We start from the raw sequence: 17,838 nt of genomic DNA on the forward strand, positions 1-17,838 counted from the left end.
CCACTTAAGTACACCAACGGGAGATGTGCCCACTCCCTGCTCACCCCTGATACCCAGGGAAGCACTCACATCAGCCGGCTCCCTGCGGTGTCCTTCCCCAGTCCGCAGCCAGCTCCTGCTCAGCTCACTGAGCTCTGGGATGGGCTGTACCTTGAGCCGTACACTGTCCCCAGACTGCCGGATCATCTCCACAATTTCATCCCTGGACTTATTCTCCACATTCTGTCCATTAATCTCCACCAGTCGATCTCCTGGCACTAGCCCCAAGGCCAGGTCTTTGGTGCCTGCACCTGGCTCAGCAAAGTGAACCACCCGTCGATAGGCCTGACCCTCAGGGGCCCGGTCCAGCATGGTTGTGCGCCGAAGTGAGAAGCCAAAGTCTCCTGTGGGTCTTCGTTGCAACTCCAGCTCCCGGAGAGCAGGAGGTGGCGGGGGCACCACAGCGGGGAGACGTAGGTCAGCTGGGAATCTTTTAGTCACCAGCTCAGGGACTCGAGACCGTGGTCCCGGTCGATGGACGCCTAGGCCAGGATGTTGCATTAGCTGTCCCTCAAGCGTCCTCACCTCTACCTGAGGTGATGGGGCTGCAGAGTGCTCTGAGGGGGTGGAGGTCTCTGAAGCACTCTCATCCCGGCTCCGTTGGGAGAAAGAAAAACGTTTGACAATTATCTGAGAGTTCTGCTTGGCCAATGAGCCGAACTTGGCTGCCCGCTGCAGCACAGAGCCCCGGAAGCTGCCTTCCTCACCCTTGAGGTCATCACTGGAGCTGGCTGTACTTAGGTGGCCTGAGTCCAGGATGATGCTGCCCCGATTGCTGTCAGAGTCAATGTCAGTCAGGTGCAGGTCAGAGCCGCTGGCCACCTTGATAGGGATGGGGTTGGAGATTTCCAGGCGCGTCTTGGATTCACGCTTGGAGGACCGGTTCAGGTTGAAGAAGCCACGGCGCATGCTCATCTCTTCGAGGCTCCGCAGTTCTGCGGCTGACATTCGCTCTTTCTTCTCCTTTTTCTCCTTCTTCTCCTTCCGCCCGCCATCTTTGTCCTTATCTTTCTTCATGAGGTTAAACATGGTGGGTGTGCTGTTTTTAGGGGGTGTACCCCCAGCGGATTACGGGTGGTTAACGCAACGTCTTTGGACCCCACCTTGCAGCTGCAAGTAGAATAGAGAAAAGCTATTCAGTTTTTTCCAGCTCAGACAGAAGCAGCTGATACTGATAAACCAATCACCCCTCATCGAGTGCTAATGATGTACCAGGCACTCTGATTTACATAATTTGATCTAACTTCACTCTTTAGACCAAAGTGAGGTGTTCCTGGAGAGACTTGACCTACGGAAAGTGCGATGGCAACCTGGAACCCAAATGAAGGACGGAACAAAAAAGGAAGCAGGAGGAACTCTGCACCATCCCCTGCCCACAAGCAGGGAAACAATGGACTGAAGCAATGGACACCCCGTGTAACTAGGCTCCTTCCCATGCCTGGTATCCCCAGAGCAGCAGCCTTAGCCCCTGCCTCAAAGGCCTTGAAGGGTCCAACTTTTTAAAGCAATATTCATTTGTATGAGTGTTCTGCCTGCCTGCCTTCCTGCCTACCTGCACCACATATGCCATAGAAGACTAGGAGGGTGTTGGATCCCTGGTTCTAGAGTTACAGACAGTGAACAGGCCATGTGGATGCTGGGAACCGAATCCAGGCCCTCTGCAAAAACAAGTGCTTTTAACCACTGAGCCATCTCTCCAGCACCTGGGACCAGGCATTATTTGATGTTCTCTTATCGGGAACTACACACACACACACACACACACACACACACACACACACACACACTCCTTCCTATTCAACCCCCACAGCATTCCTGCAAACATCTTCATGTCTGCTTCACAAATGAGAAAAACGCACTTAGGAAGTTAAGGTTCTACTCATGAAATAAGTGTCTCTTCTAAGGCCCTGGGTGCCCAAAGTAAAGCAAGGAGGAAAGGAAGGGGAAATCCCAGACTGTACACAGGACAGACAGTTGTGTGGTGGGGGTGGGGTGGGGTCGGCTAGATAAACAGGATCCTGAAAAACTCACATCCTTCCCTGCCTCCCCGACCAACACCTAAATATAGCCTAGGGAAGAAAGTTGTGGTGGCCCCAGAGAAAGGCCCAGCTCCAAGATGTGTGCACCTATGGTCCCAACCTACCCCCACTCTCATGCATACCCAATTGGGGGCAGGACTAAGAAAAACCTGGTGGGGGTGGAGCTCGGAGAGCGGTTCTTGTTCTAACCAGCAGGGAACACAAAATAGAAGTAGGCCATACCATCTAATTAGAAATCAACTGTAATTTTTCTCTCTCCACGCAAGCCTCCCCTCTGAATTCCAGACAGAGGATCTATGAACTTACCCCTCCAGTAATGGCCTATTGCCAGCCCCTGAACAGGCATTTCCTCTCTCTGCCCCACCCCCACAGCCAGGCAAAGACCTGCAGAAGCCCCATTCCATTGAGAGGGACCAACTCCCACCAACCAAGGTTCAATGCCCAGGAAGGCATCAAGACTAGGAACTCCCAAGGGCCCTGTGCACTGCCTAATTGCTTCCCCTCTGCAAATCACCCTGATCCTTGTGGTTCCTGGCAGGTCTTCCTTCTAAAGCAGTACTATCTATAAGAAATAAAAAAATTAATACATATATTATGTACATACATTTTTTTTCAATGTTTAAAAAGAAACAAGTGACGAGGATGGAGAAATGGCTCAGCAGTTAAGAGCACTGGCTGTTTTTCCGGAGGACCTGGGTTTGATCCCAGTACACACATGGCAGTCCACAACCAACTCCAGTTCCAGGAGACCCAATGGCCATTTCTGGTCTCCACGGGCACCAGGCACATATGTGGTGTGCACACATACATACAAACAAAACACCCACACACATAACATAAATAACAACAAGAAAGAAATAGGTGAATTTAGGCAGGGTGACACACACCTACAATTCTAACTACAAGGAATTTTAAATTTGAGGCAAATTTGGACAGGAAATAGAAACCTTGTTTCAAAAACAAACTAAATAAACTTAAGTTTGATAATATATTTTACTTGATATAATATATCCAAATTATTGTCATCTCAACATCTAATCTTCATAAAACATTGAGATATTTAATATTCAATTTCCCATATTTAGTTCTGTTCTGGTCTTAAATAAGTAAGTAAACCAGGCAATGGTGGGGCACGCCTTTAATCCCAGCACTCAGGAGGCAGAGGCAGGTGGATCTCCGTGTGTTCGAGGCCAGCCTGGTCTACAGAGCTAGTTCCAGGCCAGCCAAGGCAACACAGAGAAACCCTGTCTCGAAAAAACAAAAATAAATATATAAATAAATAGATAAATTCCTGTTTGGGATTTACATTTAGAGCACAATTCAATTCAGACAGACTACACTTCAGATATTGAGTCCAGGGCTGCTGGAGGGACCAGTACAACTCTAGAGAACTCTAGCGATAGAATGTATCCTGGCTATAAGGTATAAGCAGGCTTAGCAAACTATGAGGAAAAAGCCAGTAAGCAGCACCCCTCCATGGCCTCTGCCTTGAGTTCCTGCCCTGACTTCCCTTCAGGATGAACTGTGAAAACCCTTTCCTCCCCAAACTGTTTCCCGTCATGGTGTTTATCGTGTCAAAAGCAGGCAAACTAGGACAGAATGTATTCACAGGGTAAGAAATCTGGTCCGGTCCCTAACTCCTTACAGCTATTATAGCAAGAACCCATTTCCCTCTCTGACTGCAGTTTCTGTGTGTGTGCACTGGTGGTTGTGTGGTTATCCATGTGCATATGGAAACCAGAGGTCAACAAACTCAGGCAGGGTCTTTCACTAGCCTGGAGCTCTGAGCAGGCTACTGAATCCCAGGGACCCACCTGTCTCTGCTCCCAGCACTGGGTTCCAGCCTGTACCACATTCATGCCCCACTCATTTGCTTTTTGTTTGTTTTGTTTTTGTTTGTTTGTTTGGTTGGTTGGTTTTGGTTTTTCAAGACAGGGTTTCCCTGTGTAACAGTCCTAGCTGTCCTGGAACTAGCTCTTGTAGACCAGGCTGGCCTTGAACTCACCAGAGATTCACCTGCCTCTGCCCCCAATGCTGGGATTAAAGGTGTGTGCCTCCACTGCCCAGCTTGTTTGTTTGTTTGTTTGTTTAGCCTAAGTCCTGGGGAAGGAACTCAGGACTTTGAGTGTACAAGGCAAGTCCTTTACCCACTAAGCTATGGCTCCAGCTCTTCTGGCCTCAGTTTCTCCTTGGTAAACTAAAATTTTTGCTCCTAAGTGTTCCAGTGAACAGTACCAATTAGGAGCAGTTGTGGTCAGCTGGCTCTGGACTCAGGGCAGTGGGAGTGAGGGACAGCTGGCCCTGTCTGGGGGAATATCTCCTCCCAGTGCTGATGGTGGAACAAGGCACAGATCCGTCCTGTGCCAGGCTATGGGGTCTCTGGCTGGTCACCACCCACACTGCCCTAGAGGACTAAGGACGGCTCCAGGATACCTGGAGAAGAAAATGAAAACGAATGGAAAACTCTTGGAGACTTAAGAGGGGACAAAGAAGGGGGTCTTAGCCACTGCCCAACCCATAGAAAACCCAACTGTCAGCCATGCTGTCCTTACCCAATCCTGGCTTTGCTGAAGGTTAGATAGCTGAGTACCATCAACGGAAAGCAGCCCCAAGATTCTAGAATCTTTGAGCTAGAAAAGTCCCTTCGAAGTTATCTCATGCAAACCCCTCTCTCATGGCTAGTTTGTCCCTCACTGTCACTGCAACAGCAAGACCAGACAGCACCACAGGGACAGCTCTGACTAAAACTGCTAAGGATCTTGTATCTAGGCCTGGATTTGCCACAGATCTCCAGGGGACCTTGAGCCTGTCACTTCACTCAAGGTTGAACTAAATGATCTATCCCTCTTCCAGCTTTAAAATTCCAAGAGTACAAGTCTCTTGTGGACACAAGTTAGCTATTAACTTTCAGTCAAAGACACTCCTCTCATTACAAGCCCAGGGCCTTGGAGGCTGCACCGTGAGTCACTTACCGCTCCTGTCCTGCCGCTACTACCTGCACAGCTCACAAGGCCCCCCATGTGGTTGGGCCTGGCTGTGAGGCAAGTCTCCCCTGAGCCACGAGTGTGTCTACCACTACTGGCCTGCCTCCACAGAGCCTCTCTCCAGAACCAAATCTGCAATGCAGTTGCAGAGGCCGCTGTATGCTTCAGCCTTGCTCACCCTTCTCAGAGTCCATGGACTTGCCAGCGGCCCCTGTCCTCAGAGGAAAACCTCCAGCAGCTCTGAAACCACCACCTCCCAGATCCTCATCCTTGTGGCAGGTCTCCTGCCCCGCCCCTTCCTCTCTTGCCCTCTCCCTTCCTTCGGTGACTTTAGCCTTGTAATCATCCTGACTTCTGTCTCTAACTCCCCTGACCAGGAAGCTTTCCCTAATTTTGACTGGAGGAAAGGTAAGTATGTCCCTAAGTTATCTTGACCTTCCTGTCTCGAAGAATAATCTTTCAATTCAGCTGCTTTATCATTTTAGGACAGTGAGCCTCTTTTTTGCTTTGTTTGTTTCTGGTTCCCTCCCCCTGTCTCGTCCCCCCCCCACACACACACACAGGTTTTCTCTGTCCCTAGCTGGCCTTGAACTCCCAGAGATCCACCTGCCTCTGCCTCCAGATTGCTGAGGTTAAAGACATGCCTAAACAACCCAGTTTAGGACAGTGAGCCTCTTGAAGGCAAGGACACCCAACTCAAAGATGCCCCCATCAGCCCAAAGCACACGAATAAATAGTTTACATGTCCACAAAATATACTGCTACTCCTGCAGCAAGAATGACTCTCAGAACCATAGAAACAAGAGCGAAAGGAACTATTGACAAAAGCATACACGTTAATACAATTCTGTTTGGGCTCTGTTTGGATGGGGTTTCTCTGAGTAACAGCCCTGGCTATCCTGGAACTCACACTATAGACCAAACAGGCCTCGAACTCAGAAATCTGCCTGCCTCTGCCTCCCGAGTGCTGGGATTAAAGGTGTAAACTACCAAAGCCTGGCTTTAGATCTTTGTATAAAGACGGTAAAGCCCATAGGTGTGAGGGTGGGCCAGTGAGCACATGGCCAGATGAGGCTGCTGGAGTCCACAGCCCCCATAACTACTGCTAAGAACAGACAGGAAATTCACGGATGCAGACACACAAAAGGCCAGCTTCCATAACAGACACAGACTTGTGATACGAACACATAGTATTTTTCACTTAGTAGTTTAATAAAAAACTTCAAGAGCAATATCACCTAGGGCATGGGAAACACTCTCATATATGCTGATCAAAGTACACACTGATGTGATTTCTTTAAAAAAAAACTTTTAATTGCATTGATTTATTCTAGGAGTGGGGGCAGATATGCACAGGGGGAGGTCAAAGGACAACTTGTAGAAGTCAGTTCTCTCTGTCCAGGCTCAGGGGATCAAACTCAGAACTCAGGTTAAAAGTCTCGGTGGCAATGCCTTTACCTGCTGAGTCACCTCACCGGCCCCATAAATTCTTTCTTTTGAATATCAAAAAGGTCTGGTCACTTTTATTATAAAAATAGGAACTGCTATGCTAGCCTAGCAGTGGTGATGAAAGCCTTTAATCCCAGCACTTGGAGGCAGGGGCAGGCAGATTTCTGAGTTTGAGGACAGTTTGGTCTATAGAGCGAGTTCCAGGACAACCAGGGCAACACAGAGAAATCCTGTCTGGGGGTGGGGGGATGGGGGAACAGGAACTGCTTCACGAACTTGTATGTGATCCTTGCCAGGCACCATGCTAATCCTTGGATTATTCAATTTTAGTATACACACTGTGGGAGTGAGCCCTGGCATAATTCTCTAGTAGAGCAAGCAGGTGGTTCTTATGAAATTACCTATATACATTCCTTTAGACCAGTTCAATTATCTTAAAATTTTATGTGTATATGTGTGTGTGTCTACTTGAGTAACACCATGTGTGTGTAGGTACATGAAAAAGCCAGAAAAGGGTGTCCAGTCCCTTGGAGTTGTTGTTACAAGTGGTTGTAAATCCAGGCCCTGGTAGCAAATGTCTTTGAAGGTGAATCTTTGTGAGTTCAAGGTCAGTATGGTCTACTAGCGAGTTCCAGGAGTGCCAAGGTTACACAGAGAAACCCTGTCTTGAAAAACCAAAAAAGAAAAAAACAACAACAACAAAGTTGTTATGAGCTGTACAGAACTGAATTTGGGTCCTCTGGAGGAGAAGCAAGTGCTCTTAACCACAGTGCATCTCCCCAGCCCCTGCCTGATCAATTCTACTTGTGGGTCGTCAAAAGTGGTCCACACAATAAACATAACTAATCTTTTGTGGCTTTATTTATAATGGCAAATCTATAAACATGAATGTGCAGAACTAGAGGAACTGCTAAATTATAAAATAACCAGGAAGTTATTAAAAGAATGAGGTAGAGGCTGTGGGTATGATTCAGCATTAGGGAGTTTGTCTTGCATGTACAAGGCTAGAGGTTCAATTCTCCAGACTGAAAAAAAAAGGAGGGGGTACATTTGTGTATACTGACTGGAAAAATTCCATAGTGTTAAATACGAAGAGCAAGTTATTGGACAGTATATACTGATTTCTTTTTTTAATGTGCACAAGTATTCTGTTTGTATGTACTTATAGGGGCTGCTTGCAAGTCTGGTGCTTTCGGAAGCTGCAAGAGGGCACTGGCTACCTTAGAACTGATTTTAGAAGGTGTGAGCCACCATGTGAGTGCTCTGGAAGAGCTGAGGTGTCTCCCTAGGCCCATGTTGCTAAATTTTTTCCTTGTTTTGTTTTTGGAGACAGGGTTCCTCTGTCTAACAGCCCTGACTGTCCTGGAACTCACTCTGTAGACCAGGTTGGCCTTGAACTCACAGAGATCCACCTGCCTCTGCCTCCAGAGTTCTCGGATTAAAGGTGTGCGTCACAACCACTCAGCTGCTAATTTTTTTAATGTATGTATGTATGTTTATGTGAATGTACACGTGTATAGTACATATTTTATTTGCACGTTCAAGGGGGGAAATGTATGCTTTGAAGAGATACAGATTTTAGAACAGCTAAAAAACCAGATTTGTGGTATATGTGTGCGTGTATACGTACACACTTTTAATTCTTATTACATTTTATTAATTTATCTGTGTATATACGCTTATGTACCACAGCACCACCGCAGACATAAAAGGTCAACTTGTGAGAGGTCTCTCCTTCTATCTACCATGAAGTTCCCAGGAATTGAACTCAGATCGTCAGGCTTGGCAGCAAGTACCTTTACCAGCTGAGGCATTTTCTGGCCCATGGTATAATTTTTTACAATGTGAATATTCAGCTGGTAGGTGCATGTGTGTCCGAGTGAGGGCGGGGGAACTGAGTGGAATAGGATTTTTTTTAATGTTTTCTTTATTATTATGTATATAGTATTCTGCCTGCAAGCATGCCTTCAGGCCAGAAGAGGGCACCAGATCTCATTACAGATGGTTGTGAGCCACCATGTGGTTGCTGGGAATTGAACTCAGGACCTTTTTAGAAGAGGAGGCAATGCTCTTAACCACTGAGCCATCTCTCCAGCCCCTGTGGAATAGGATTTTGAGCAATGTTTCTGCATGCTTTATTTTCTACAGAAAACATAAAAATACGTATGTTAACTTATATTTTGATGTAACATTTAACTTTCTCTCTACCCATCCACGTAACAAGCCTTTAAAAGTTCTGCAGAGCTGGCCAATAGCTCAGCGGTAAAGGGTTTGACTGACACCTGTGACAGGCCTGGGTTTGAATGGCCAGCACCGCACCAAAAACAAAACAAGAGGTCTGACTCTAGAGTCGGAGATGGGGAGGGTGACCATTTCACAACATGAAAAAGGGATTCTTGTAATCTAGTGAGTGAGCAATCTCCTGGCATCAAAGCTGTAAACAGCATTTGCCATGGTCAGTATAAGGCTTGCCTTCTTGTCTTCAAAACTTTCAAGTGGTGTTCTGTGGCTTTAGGACAGAATTAAATGGACCATCCTGCCGCGGGCAAAGCAGAAACCCCAGGAAATGGAAACTCCTATACTATAGCATTAGTGTCCCCAAACGGAGGCCCTAACTAGGCTGCTGTGGATGGATCCTTAGGTCAGTTCCCCGACCCCACCCCACCCCACACTCATAAATAAATACAAAGGAAATGCCTTTCCCGAGGGGGCCGGCCTCTCTCCCTTGGCCTCTGACCTCGGGAGCCATGGTTCCCTCCAGCCGAGGTCCCTCTTCCCCAGGCCGGCCTGCGACAGTGCAGCGCCACGCAGGGTCGCGCAGGTTGACCTGGCCCGCGCCCGCCGCTTCTGTTGAGCTCCGCAGTGCCGCGTGACTCACTGCCAGGTCACACGGAGCTTATCTGGCTCCAGGTGTGCACGCTTCTCACATGACATCAGCCGGCCCGCCCAGAGCAGCCCAGTAGCCCCGTGGCCCTCGGCGTTTCCTCGCCAGCCAGCCCGCAGAGCAAGCGACAGCATCTGCAGTCCGGCACCTCCTGCTGCTGCGGAACCCACTCCCACAACAAGCAGCAAGCTGCGGAGGCCCGGGAGGACCAGGGCGGGAGAATGCCCGAGGCCCAGCCCGCCCCCTCCTCCAAGTGTCACCTCAGCCTCCAGTGCCTCCAGTCCGCAGCCCAATCCTGCCACCCCTCCGCAGGTCACCCACCCCTTCTGCGTGACCTTGAGCAAGTGGCATCTCCTCTTCAGCCTCGGGTCTTCCAACTGTAAAATCTTTAAGGGTCTGACTGCACAGACTTGCCCCAAACCTCTGCTTGAGAGAAATTCTGCTGTACCACAAGATACAGGTTCGAATCCTTCTCTGTCTCAGACTTGCCATGTGACCTTGAACCCGACACTATCTCTCTGAACAGAGAATTTATAAATATATAAATTTGACTATATATGTATATATGTGTGTATATGACATATATATATATACATACACACACACACACATATATATATACACACACCTAGCCAAAGATGATAAAGTACCTGGCAAAAAGAGAAACCCATCGTTGAGCCCTGTAAAAGCCTCAGTCTACAACACAAAACCCCTGTTTGTCTAAACAGAAATGTCAAGGGAATGCGGATCATTTACAAGGCACAATTCCTACCTCCACAAAGGGGAGGAAGATGAAGAAGTGGGGGGGACTAGAGAGTCACCACCCACTCCTGCCGTTCTAGCTCCAAACTCTACTGCTCTGCAGCCTCTAATTCTGGCTACCCCAGAAAATAGTTTAAAAAAAAAATAGACGTCAGAAGAGCTGGGATGGGGAAAGCAGACGATGACTGGGGTAGGATGAGGCGTAAAGATCTTAAAGCAGCCAGGACCTAACCCAAAGCACAACTTTAAACTTCATTCCTGAGTGCTGGGAGGACCTGTCAGTCAGAACACACAGTGGCTCCCCAGCCCTTCAGTTTTACCCTCCAGACCAGGACTCACGTAAAAGCTCTGCTTCCAGTCTGCGGTGCCCACTCCGGAGGCTAGAGGCAGATCTGTGGTTTCACCCAGCAAGAACAGCCCTGCTGCCCCGAAATCCTTTGACACACTTAGACTGGATGAAGACTTCCGGAGTCCCAACTCCCTGCTCCACCCCAGCAGGGTGGATTCCCTTTTCACGGAAAGCCCAGTCCTGCTCCACCCAGTGCACCTACAGATACCTGCTTCGGGGGAGTCTTAGACTTTTCAGGTCCCATTTTTGAAGACACGTGCCCCCTTCAGGGAGCGGCCTCCAGCAAAGTCACTGAAAGGGATCTATCTGGGTAATAAGCCCAGACAGCACTGGAGTTAGGAAGGGCACCGTCCCTGTGATGACGGCTTCTGAGGAAGAAGCCTTCAGACACACAACCTGGGACCTGAGCCAGGCCAGGAGAGAGCAAACAAACAAGATACTCAGATACCAAGTATCCGGCAGTCAACTATCCAAAGTCCAAGCTCTCAAAGGAAGTATCCATAGCCTGCGACCTTCCTACTCAGTCCCTCCTCCCCGGGCTACAACCCTTCCTCAGTGCCCTCAGCCTGCAACACAACAGCTCACCCCATTGTTTTCCTGGAATTGAGGCTCCACTCCCAGTATCCTTAATACCCAATAGCCAAGCACACCTCCACCCAAGGCTATATATAACCAACCAAGTCTCGTCCAGCAACCAGGAAGATGCTTCCTGGAAAACCTCCTTACAAAAGGACGGAGGGGAAGCTGAGGAGGTTGCAGGCCTTTGGAAAAGACCCAACAAGGCCTGTCAGGAAGCTGGAGACATCAGGAGGGCAACTTTCAATATTCCCAAATAGAAAGTAGCCCCAGAACCAGAAAGGGTGGGTGCACAGTTTAGCCAAGCCTATTGCCATGGCAACAGGACACCAACCTGCTCAAGAAAAAAGCTCCAGATTTGGTGAGCATAAGCCAAGGCAGCCAGAATTCACCATCCTGCTAGAGGGGCCCCACGCTTAGCCCTGCAGCGAACTTCACCTTCTTTCCAATATGACCCCACTGCATTCGCTCAACTACCGCGGGGCGTTTTCAGGGGCGCCTCAGCCACAGATAAGTCCGGGACACAGAGAGGCACAGTCGACCTCTGCAAACAAGCCCAGTGCATTAGTGAGATGAAGGGAGACAGATCCTAATTCTATTAACTGGAGGACTACCTGAGGGCAGGAAGGCCCCACAGGGCAGCCCCCTCCAGGAAATGCTTCCTTGGCCTCTCCACCACACACCAGGAGGCTGACAAACACACGCCTTGCTGGATAAAAGACCAGGCAAAATGAGTACAGAAACAAGTTGGCTGTCCTCCCCTTCCCACCTCCAGCCACCCCGAGCTCCTTCTGGCGGCAGTCTTTCCAACTAATCAGTAGGACACATGTGCCTTGCCACAGGGAGACACCCCCACAACAATGCCTCAACCTGTGGTGTGTGTCGGCAGGCCTTATCTCTTCTAGGAGTGTGACCCCCACTCCTTGGGTCATGCTGGGTACCAACGAGTGCGCCTCCAGCACAGGGAAGGGCGGGGGCACCTGACCCTGCCACCTCCCCTTCCATTGGCGAAACAACTGGCATGGCAGGTTCGCAGGGCGGGGCATCGGTGCTCTCTCCCAAAGGCCCGGGGCAGGCTGCCCTACCTTCCCACACACACCCCACCCCTTGCAGGGAAAGGTGAAGTGGGCAACCAGTTAAGCGGGACAGCCAACACTGCTGATCCCCCTAGCCTGACATTGGCCCACCCGCCCCCATCATCTGTCCCAAGAGGAGGGGGCCCGGGAAGCGGGGTCTCCATTGTTTTGCCAGCTGTCTAGCAGCTGCTCTTTTGAGAAGAGCCCGCTGTCGGCCTGGCAGTGAAAGGGTGAAGGCCGCTGGCAGGGATAAAGGACTCGGCGGAGGTGCTCGCCTTCCTCGCTGTCTTCCTCAGTGCCTCACCCGCTCGGTTCATTTGGGGGTCTTGGGCCTAGCCCAGAGATGCCCCCCGACCCAGTTCCGAGGCTGCAGCCCCCATCCCACAGCTCAGGGCCACCTGGGTCCTCTAAACCTTCAGTCCCTCCCCAGCCAAAGGCCACCCTATTCTGCCTCCGGCGCCCAGCCTGCCAGCCCGGGCCCCGCGCTTTCCCTGCCCGCCGCTCCCGATCGGCCCCCACCCGGGCTGTCCAGCCCCGCGGCGCCGCCAGGGACAGAGCCTAGAGTCCGGGCCGCCGCTTCCAAGGGACAGGGGAGGAGCAGGAGCCCGCGGGCCCCGCCGGCCGGCCCGAGCCCACCGCGCTACCCTCCCGGGCCCGGCTCACCCCCGCGGGACTGCCCCGTACTCACCGGCCGCCGGAGCCCGCCCGGCAGGCAGCAGGAGCGGAGACGCGGCATCCAGCGGCCCCGGCCGGGTCCCGGCTGGAGCGCAGCACGGCGCAGCGCAGCGCCGCCCCCTGCGCCCGCGCGAGTCCAGCGGACCGAAGGGCGCCCCCTGCTGGAGGCTGACCGGATAGACACCCACCGGCCTAATGCCGGGGCGAGCCGCCAGACTCGAGCCAAGGGGGCGCCCGGCGCTGCCCAGAGGTGATCCTCGCTGGACTCCGAAACCCTAGAGGCCGTGTCCGAGAGGTCTTGCCTGGAGATTTTGTCCGCTCTAACTGCTGGAGACTGCGGGCATATCTGAAGATGCTGAGCTACACTGTCCAGGGAAGACACCAGAGGGACGTGCTAAATGTTTGGAAGTTCTACCCAAGGCAGGCACTGGACATTCATGGACTTGGTCAGGATAGAACTGTTCAAAAGTTGTAATTGAGTCTTGGTACTGCCGCTTCCCAGAGTGGCTCTGCAGAGGTACACCAAAGTCCCTGCTGGATGGTGCCAACTGGCTAAATCCAAGGGGCACTTCCAAAGCTCCACCCCACAACAGGCTCTCAATAGCTCAGTCTGAGAACGAACGCCCTTGAGGCTCTAAGAGGTCTAATACCCGCGAGGCCCCAAATTCAGAGCCAGCATGGGAAAGGAGAGGAACGACAAGCTCAAACACCAAATGGTGGCGGTGACGCAACTACTGTGAAAGACGGTTTATTTAGTTTAACTAATTTATTCATTTTGTTTTTTCAATACAGGTTTCTTTGTGTAGTCCTGGCTCTCCTGGAATTCTTTCTGTAGACCAGGCTGGCCTTGAACTCGGAGATCCACCTGCCTCTGCCTCCAGAATGCTGGGATGAAAGGTGAGAGCCACCACATCTGTCTCTCAAAGACAGTTTCTCACCAAATTTAACCTCTTCTTGATATTTACCCAAATTAATTGAAATTATGTACACACAAAAACCTGCATGACTTTCTAACAGCGTCCTTCATAATCGCCAAGACACAGAAGTGAGCAATATCTCTTCAGCTGGTGGCTAAGTCGATAAGGGTATAGAATATCTAGACAATGAAACTCGGAGTCAAACGGAAATGAGCAACCAAGCCACGGAACGATGCAGAGGAGCCCTTATTACACATGTCTAGGTGAAAGAAGCCAACTGGAAAAGGCTCCGTACTCTGTGATCCCAATTCTGTGTTGTCCTGGAAAAGGCAGAGCTAGTGAGGTTCCTCTAGAGGTGATGGAAGGTTGGCGGTGTCAGGAGCTAGGGTGGAGAGATGGACAGAAGGGCAGAGCCCCGGGATTTTTAAAGGGTGGTAATACTATTCTGTACGATATTACACTGGTGAACACATGTCACGATACAGTTTTGGATATCCATAGATTGTATGTCACTTCTGATGAACTTCAGCTGGTGTGCGGGATAGTTTTATGTCAACTTGACAAAGGCTAAAGGCATCTGAGAGGAGGGAACCTCAATTGAGACAATGTCTCCATAAGATCCAAGATCCACTACAAGCAAGCCAGTAGGGCATTTCTTCATTAGTGGTTGATGGGTAGGGCCCAGCCCATTGTGGATGGGACGATCCCTGGGCTGGTGGTCCTGGATGCCACAAAAAAGCTGGCTGAGCAAGTCATGGGCAGCAAGCCAGTAAGCAGCACCCCTCTGTGGCCTCAGCATCAGCTCCTGCCTCCTGTTTGAGTTCCTGTCCTGACTTCTTTGGATGATGAACAGTGGAAATACAAGCAAAAATAACCCTTTCCTCCCCAATTTGCTTTTGGTTATGGTGTTTCATCACAGCAGTACAAACCCTAAGATATCTGGGAATCTGGGCAGCGGTGGTGCACACCTTTAATCCCAGCACTTGGGAGGCAGAAGCAGGTGGATCTCTGAGTTTGAGGCCAGCTTGGTCTACAGAACAAATTCCACGACAGCCAGGGCCTCGCAGAGACACTGTGTCTTGGAAAAAACATAGACAACAACAAAAATCCTCTCTGTACTTTCCACTCAGTTTTGCCATAAATGTCAAACTGAGTGTTGTTTGTTTGGATTTGTGTTTGATTGAATTTTTGGTTTTGGTTTGAGACAGGGTCTCAGTATGCAGTTCTGGCTGATCTGGAACTCTCTATGTAGACCAGCTTGACCTCGAACTCACAGAGACCTGCTGTTTCTGCCTCCTGAGTTCTGGGTTAAAGGTGTGCACCATCACTTTGTCTTTGCTATAAATGGAAGTAAAAGTAAAACCTTTCCCCCCTCATGGGGCATGGCCCCATAAAATAATGCAAGGGCCAGTTCTTTAATAATTGTTCTTGACACACCGATTTGTGTAACTCGGGCTGGCCTTGAACTTCTGATCTTCCTGCCTTTGCCCCCAAATGCTGGATTGCTCAATGGGTCACCAGGTCATTTTATGGGAGACTATGATGAGATCACACCCAGGATTTTGTGCATGCTAAGAACTGGGCTATACTCCAACTTTGTTCTTTTGTTTTGTTTGTTTTTGTGACAGGGTCCTGTTCTATAACTCTACTGATCTGCAGCTCACTATGTAGCCCAGGCTCCTCCCTAAGCCTCTAAAGTACTGAGATTACAGATGTAGCCCGTACTCATCTTGTTTTGTTTTTGTTTTTTTAAGATTTATTTATTGGTGGTGCATACCTTTAATCCCAGCACTTCAGAGGCAGGAGTATCTCTGTGGGTTCGAAGCCAACCTGGTCTACAGAGTGAGTTCCAGGACAACCAGGACTACACAAAAACCCTGTCTCAAAAAACAAAACAAAAATCATTTATTTATTTATTTATTTATTTATTTATTTATTTATTTATTATGCATATAGTATTCTGACTGCGTGAATGCCTACATGCCAGAAAGGGCACCAGATCTCATTATAGATGGTTGGGAGTCATCATATGGTTGCTGGGAATTGAACTCAGGACCTCTGGAAGAGTAGACAATGCTCTTAAATAACCTCTGAACCATCTCTTCAGTCCCCTCCATCTTGTTTTTTAGAGACTTTTTCTAAACTCCTAAGGTAATCTGACTTTGGTAGGCCAACTGAGAAACAAGAAAGGTTATTAAAAACCCGTTCCCTCAGTTGATCCCTCAGTATCACGCTGACTCCTCCATAGAACTGTCTCATTTAATCTCCACCATTGCCCTGTTAGCAAGTTGTTATTATTATTTCTATCTTCCGGATTAGAAACCAGGCTTTAGAAAGCCAAGCCACACACACACACACACACACACACACACACACACACACACACACACACACAAGGTGCTTGCTCAGAACTGCTTAGATAAACTGTATCCTGGAAGTTTTCAGTGACTAGCAGCTGGGTTTTGGGGCCACATGGAGAGGATCCTGGACTCCACCAGCTGCCAGCAAGGTCCTTGCCCTCTCTAAACCTCAATTTCCTCGTCTATAAAATGGGGATAATAATAGTGCTTAGCTCAGCTCTGAAGGCTGGGAGAAGATTAAATGAATAAATTCACTTACAGCAATTAGCCCAGGACTTGAAATGTGGTGCGTGGTTAGCTAATGTTAGCTATTATTCATCTCTCTGGACCTCTATTTCCTCATCTGTAAAATGGGAGGCTAATAAAATGTATGTCATAGAGTTAGTGTGAGGCTTAGGAGACGGCAGGTGTAAAACTCACAAAATGACTAGCTACAGTGCTACCCTCCTCCAGTATGAACTAGGCAGGGGTCAGTAGTCCTGGATACTGGGGGAGGAGGTGCTGAATGAGAGCAGCTTAGGCAAGCAATGATAATGGACTTAAAACAAACACCAACAACAAACCCTTGCAAATCAAGAGATTTGATTTTTTTAAGATTTATTTATTTATTTGCTTTTTATAATTTAATTTTTTTATTTGCATTGGTATTTTGCTACATTACATGTATGTACTTGTGAGGATGTCAGATTTTGGAGTTACAGACAGTTGTGAGCTGCCATGTGTGTGCTAGGATTTGAACCCAGGTCTTCTGGAAGAGCAGTCAGCGCTCTTAACCACTGAGTCATCTCTCCAGCCCCATGTTTATTTATTTATTATGTATGCATTATTCTACCTGCTTGTACACCTATAGGCCAGAAGAGGGTGTCAGATCTCATTACAGATGGCTGTGAGTCATGTAGGTGCTGGGAATTGAACTCAGAACCTCTGGAAGAAGCCGGCGGTGGTGGCGCACGCCTTTAATCCCAGCACTCAGGAGGCAGAGGCAGGTGGATCTCTGTGAGTTCGAGACCAGCCTGGTCTACAGAGCGAGTTCCAGGACAGGCTCCAAAGCCACAGAGAAACCCTGTCTCGAAAAACCAAAAAAAAAAAAAAAGAACCTCTGGAAGAGCAGCCAGTGTTCTCAACCCCTGAGCCATCTCTCCAGACCCAAGATTTATTATTGTTATTATTGATTGTAATTTATCAGGTATTTATTATTAATTTATTATTATTTTATTATTTTTTTTTTTTTTTTTGGTTTTTCGAGACAGGATTTCTCTGTGGTTTTGGAGCCTGTCCTGGAACTAGCTCTGTAGACCAGGCTGGTCTCAAACTCACAGAGATCTGCCTGCCTCTGCCTCCCGAGTGCTGGGATTAAAGGCGTGTGCCACCATCACCCGGTTTCTTATTATTTTATTATAATTTTCCTTTTTTCATAAATTTCTCTTATGTCTACAAGTGTTTTGCTCCCATGTTCGCCTGTGTATGTGCATGTCCAGTGCCTGTGGCAGTCAGATGAGAGCTTTGGATCCCCTGGAACTGGAGTTATGGACGGTTGGGCGCCACCATGTGGGTGCTGGGAATGGAACACAGCCCTTTGCAAGAGAAGCCAGTGCTCTTTACCGCTTTGGCATCTCCCCAGTCCCTTTTTTTTGTTGCTGCTATTGTTTGTTTTATTACACTTATAATTTTTGTTTTGTGTAGAGAGGGGGCATGCATGTCCCAGCGCACACGAGGAGGTCAAAGAAC

General features: G+C 49.1%; 1 protein-coding gene across 13 annotated transcripts in view; it reads right to left on the reverse strand.

The window, feature by feature from the left end:
• Positions 1-12,958, reverse strand: part of Myo18a (myosin XVIIIA) — a 99,224-nt gene extending 86,266 nt beyond the window's left edge. For 12 of the 13 annotated variants that reach the window (XM_075991550.1, XM_075991548.1, XM_075991549.1 and 9 more), the window contains exons 1-2: positions 12,847-12,958; positions 70-1,149 (exon numbers count right to left, since the gene is read on the reverse strand). In XM_075991550.1, the coding sequence (XP_075847665.1) occupies positions 70-1,068 (999 nt within the window). In that variant the 5' untranslated portion in view covers positions 1,069-1,149; positions 12,847-12,958. Of the gene's footprint in view, positions 1-69; positions 1,150-10,496; positions 10,586-12,846 lie in introns of those variants that run through there. The other variant, XM_075991530.1, reaches the window with a different exon arrangement.
• Between the last annotated feature and the right edge of the window lie 4,880 nt (positions 12,959-17,838).

Source organism: Microtus pennsylvanicus, chromosome 11 (genome assembly GCF_037038515.1).
Source record: "Microtus pennsylvanicus isolate mMicPen1 chromosome 11, mMicPen1.hap1, whole genome shotgun sequence".
Lineage (NCBI taxonomy): Eukaryota > Metazoa > Chordata > Mammalia > Rodentia > Cricetidae > Microtus > Microtus pennsylvanicus.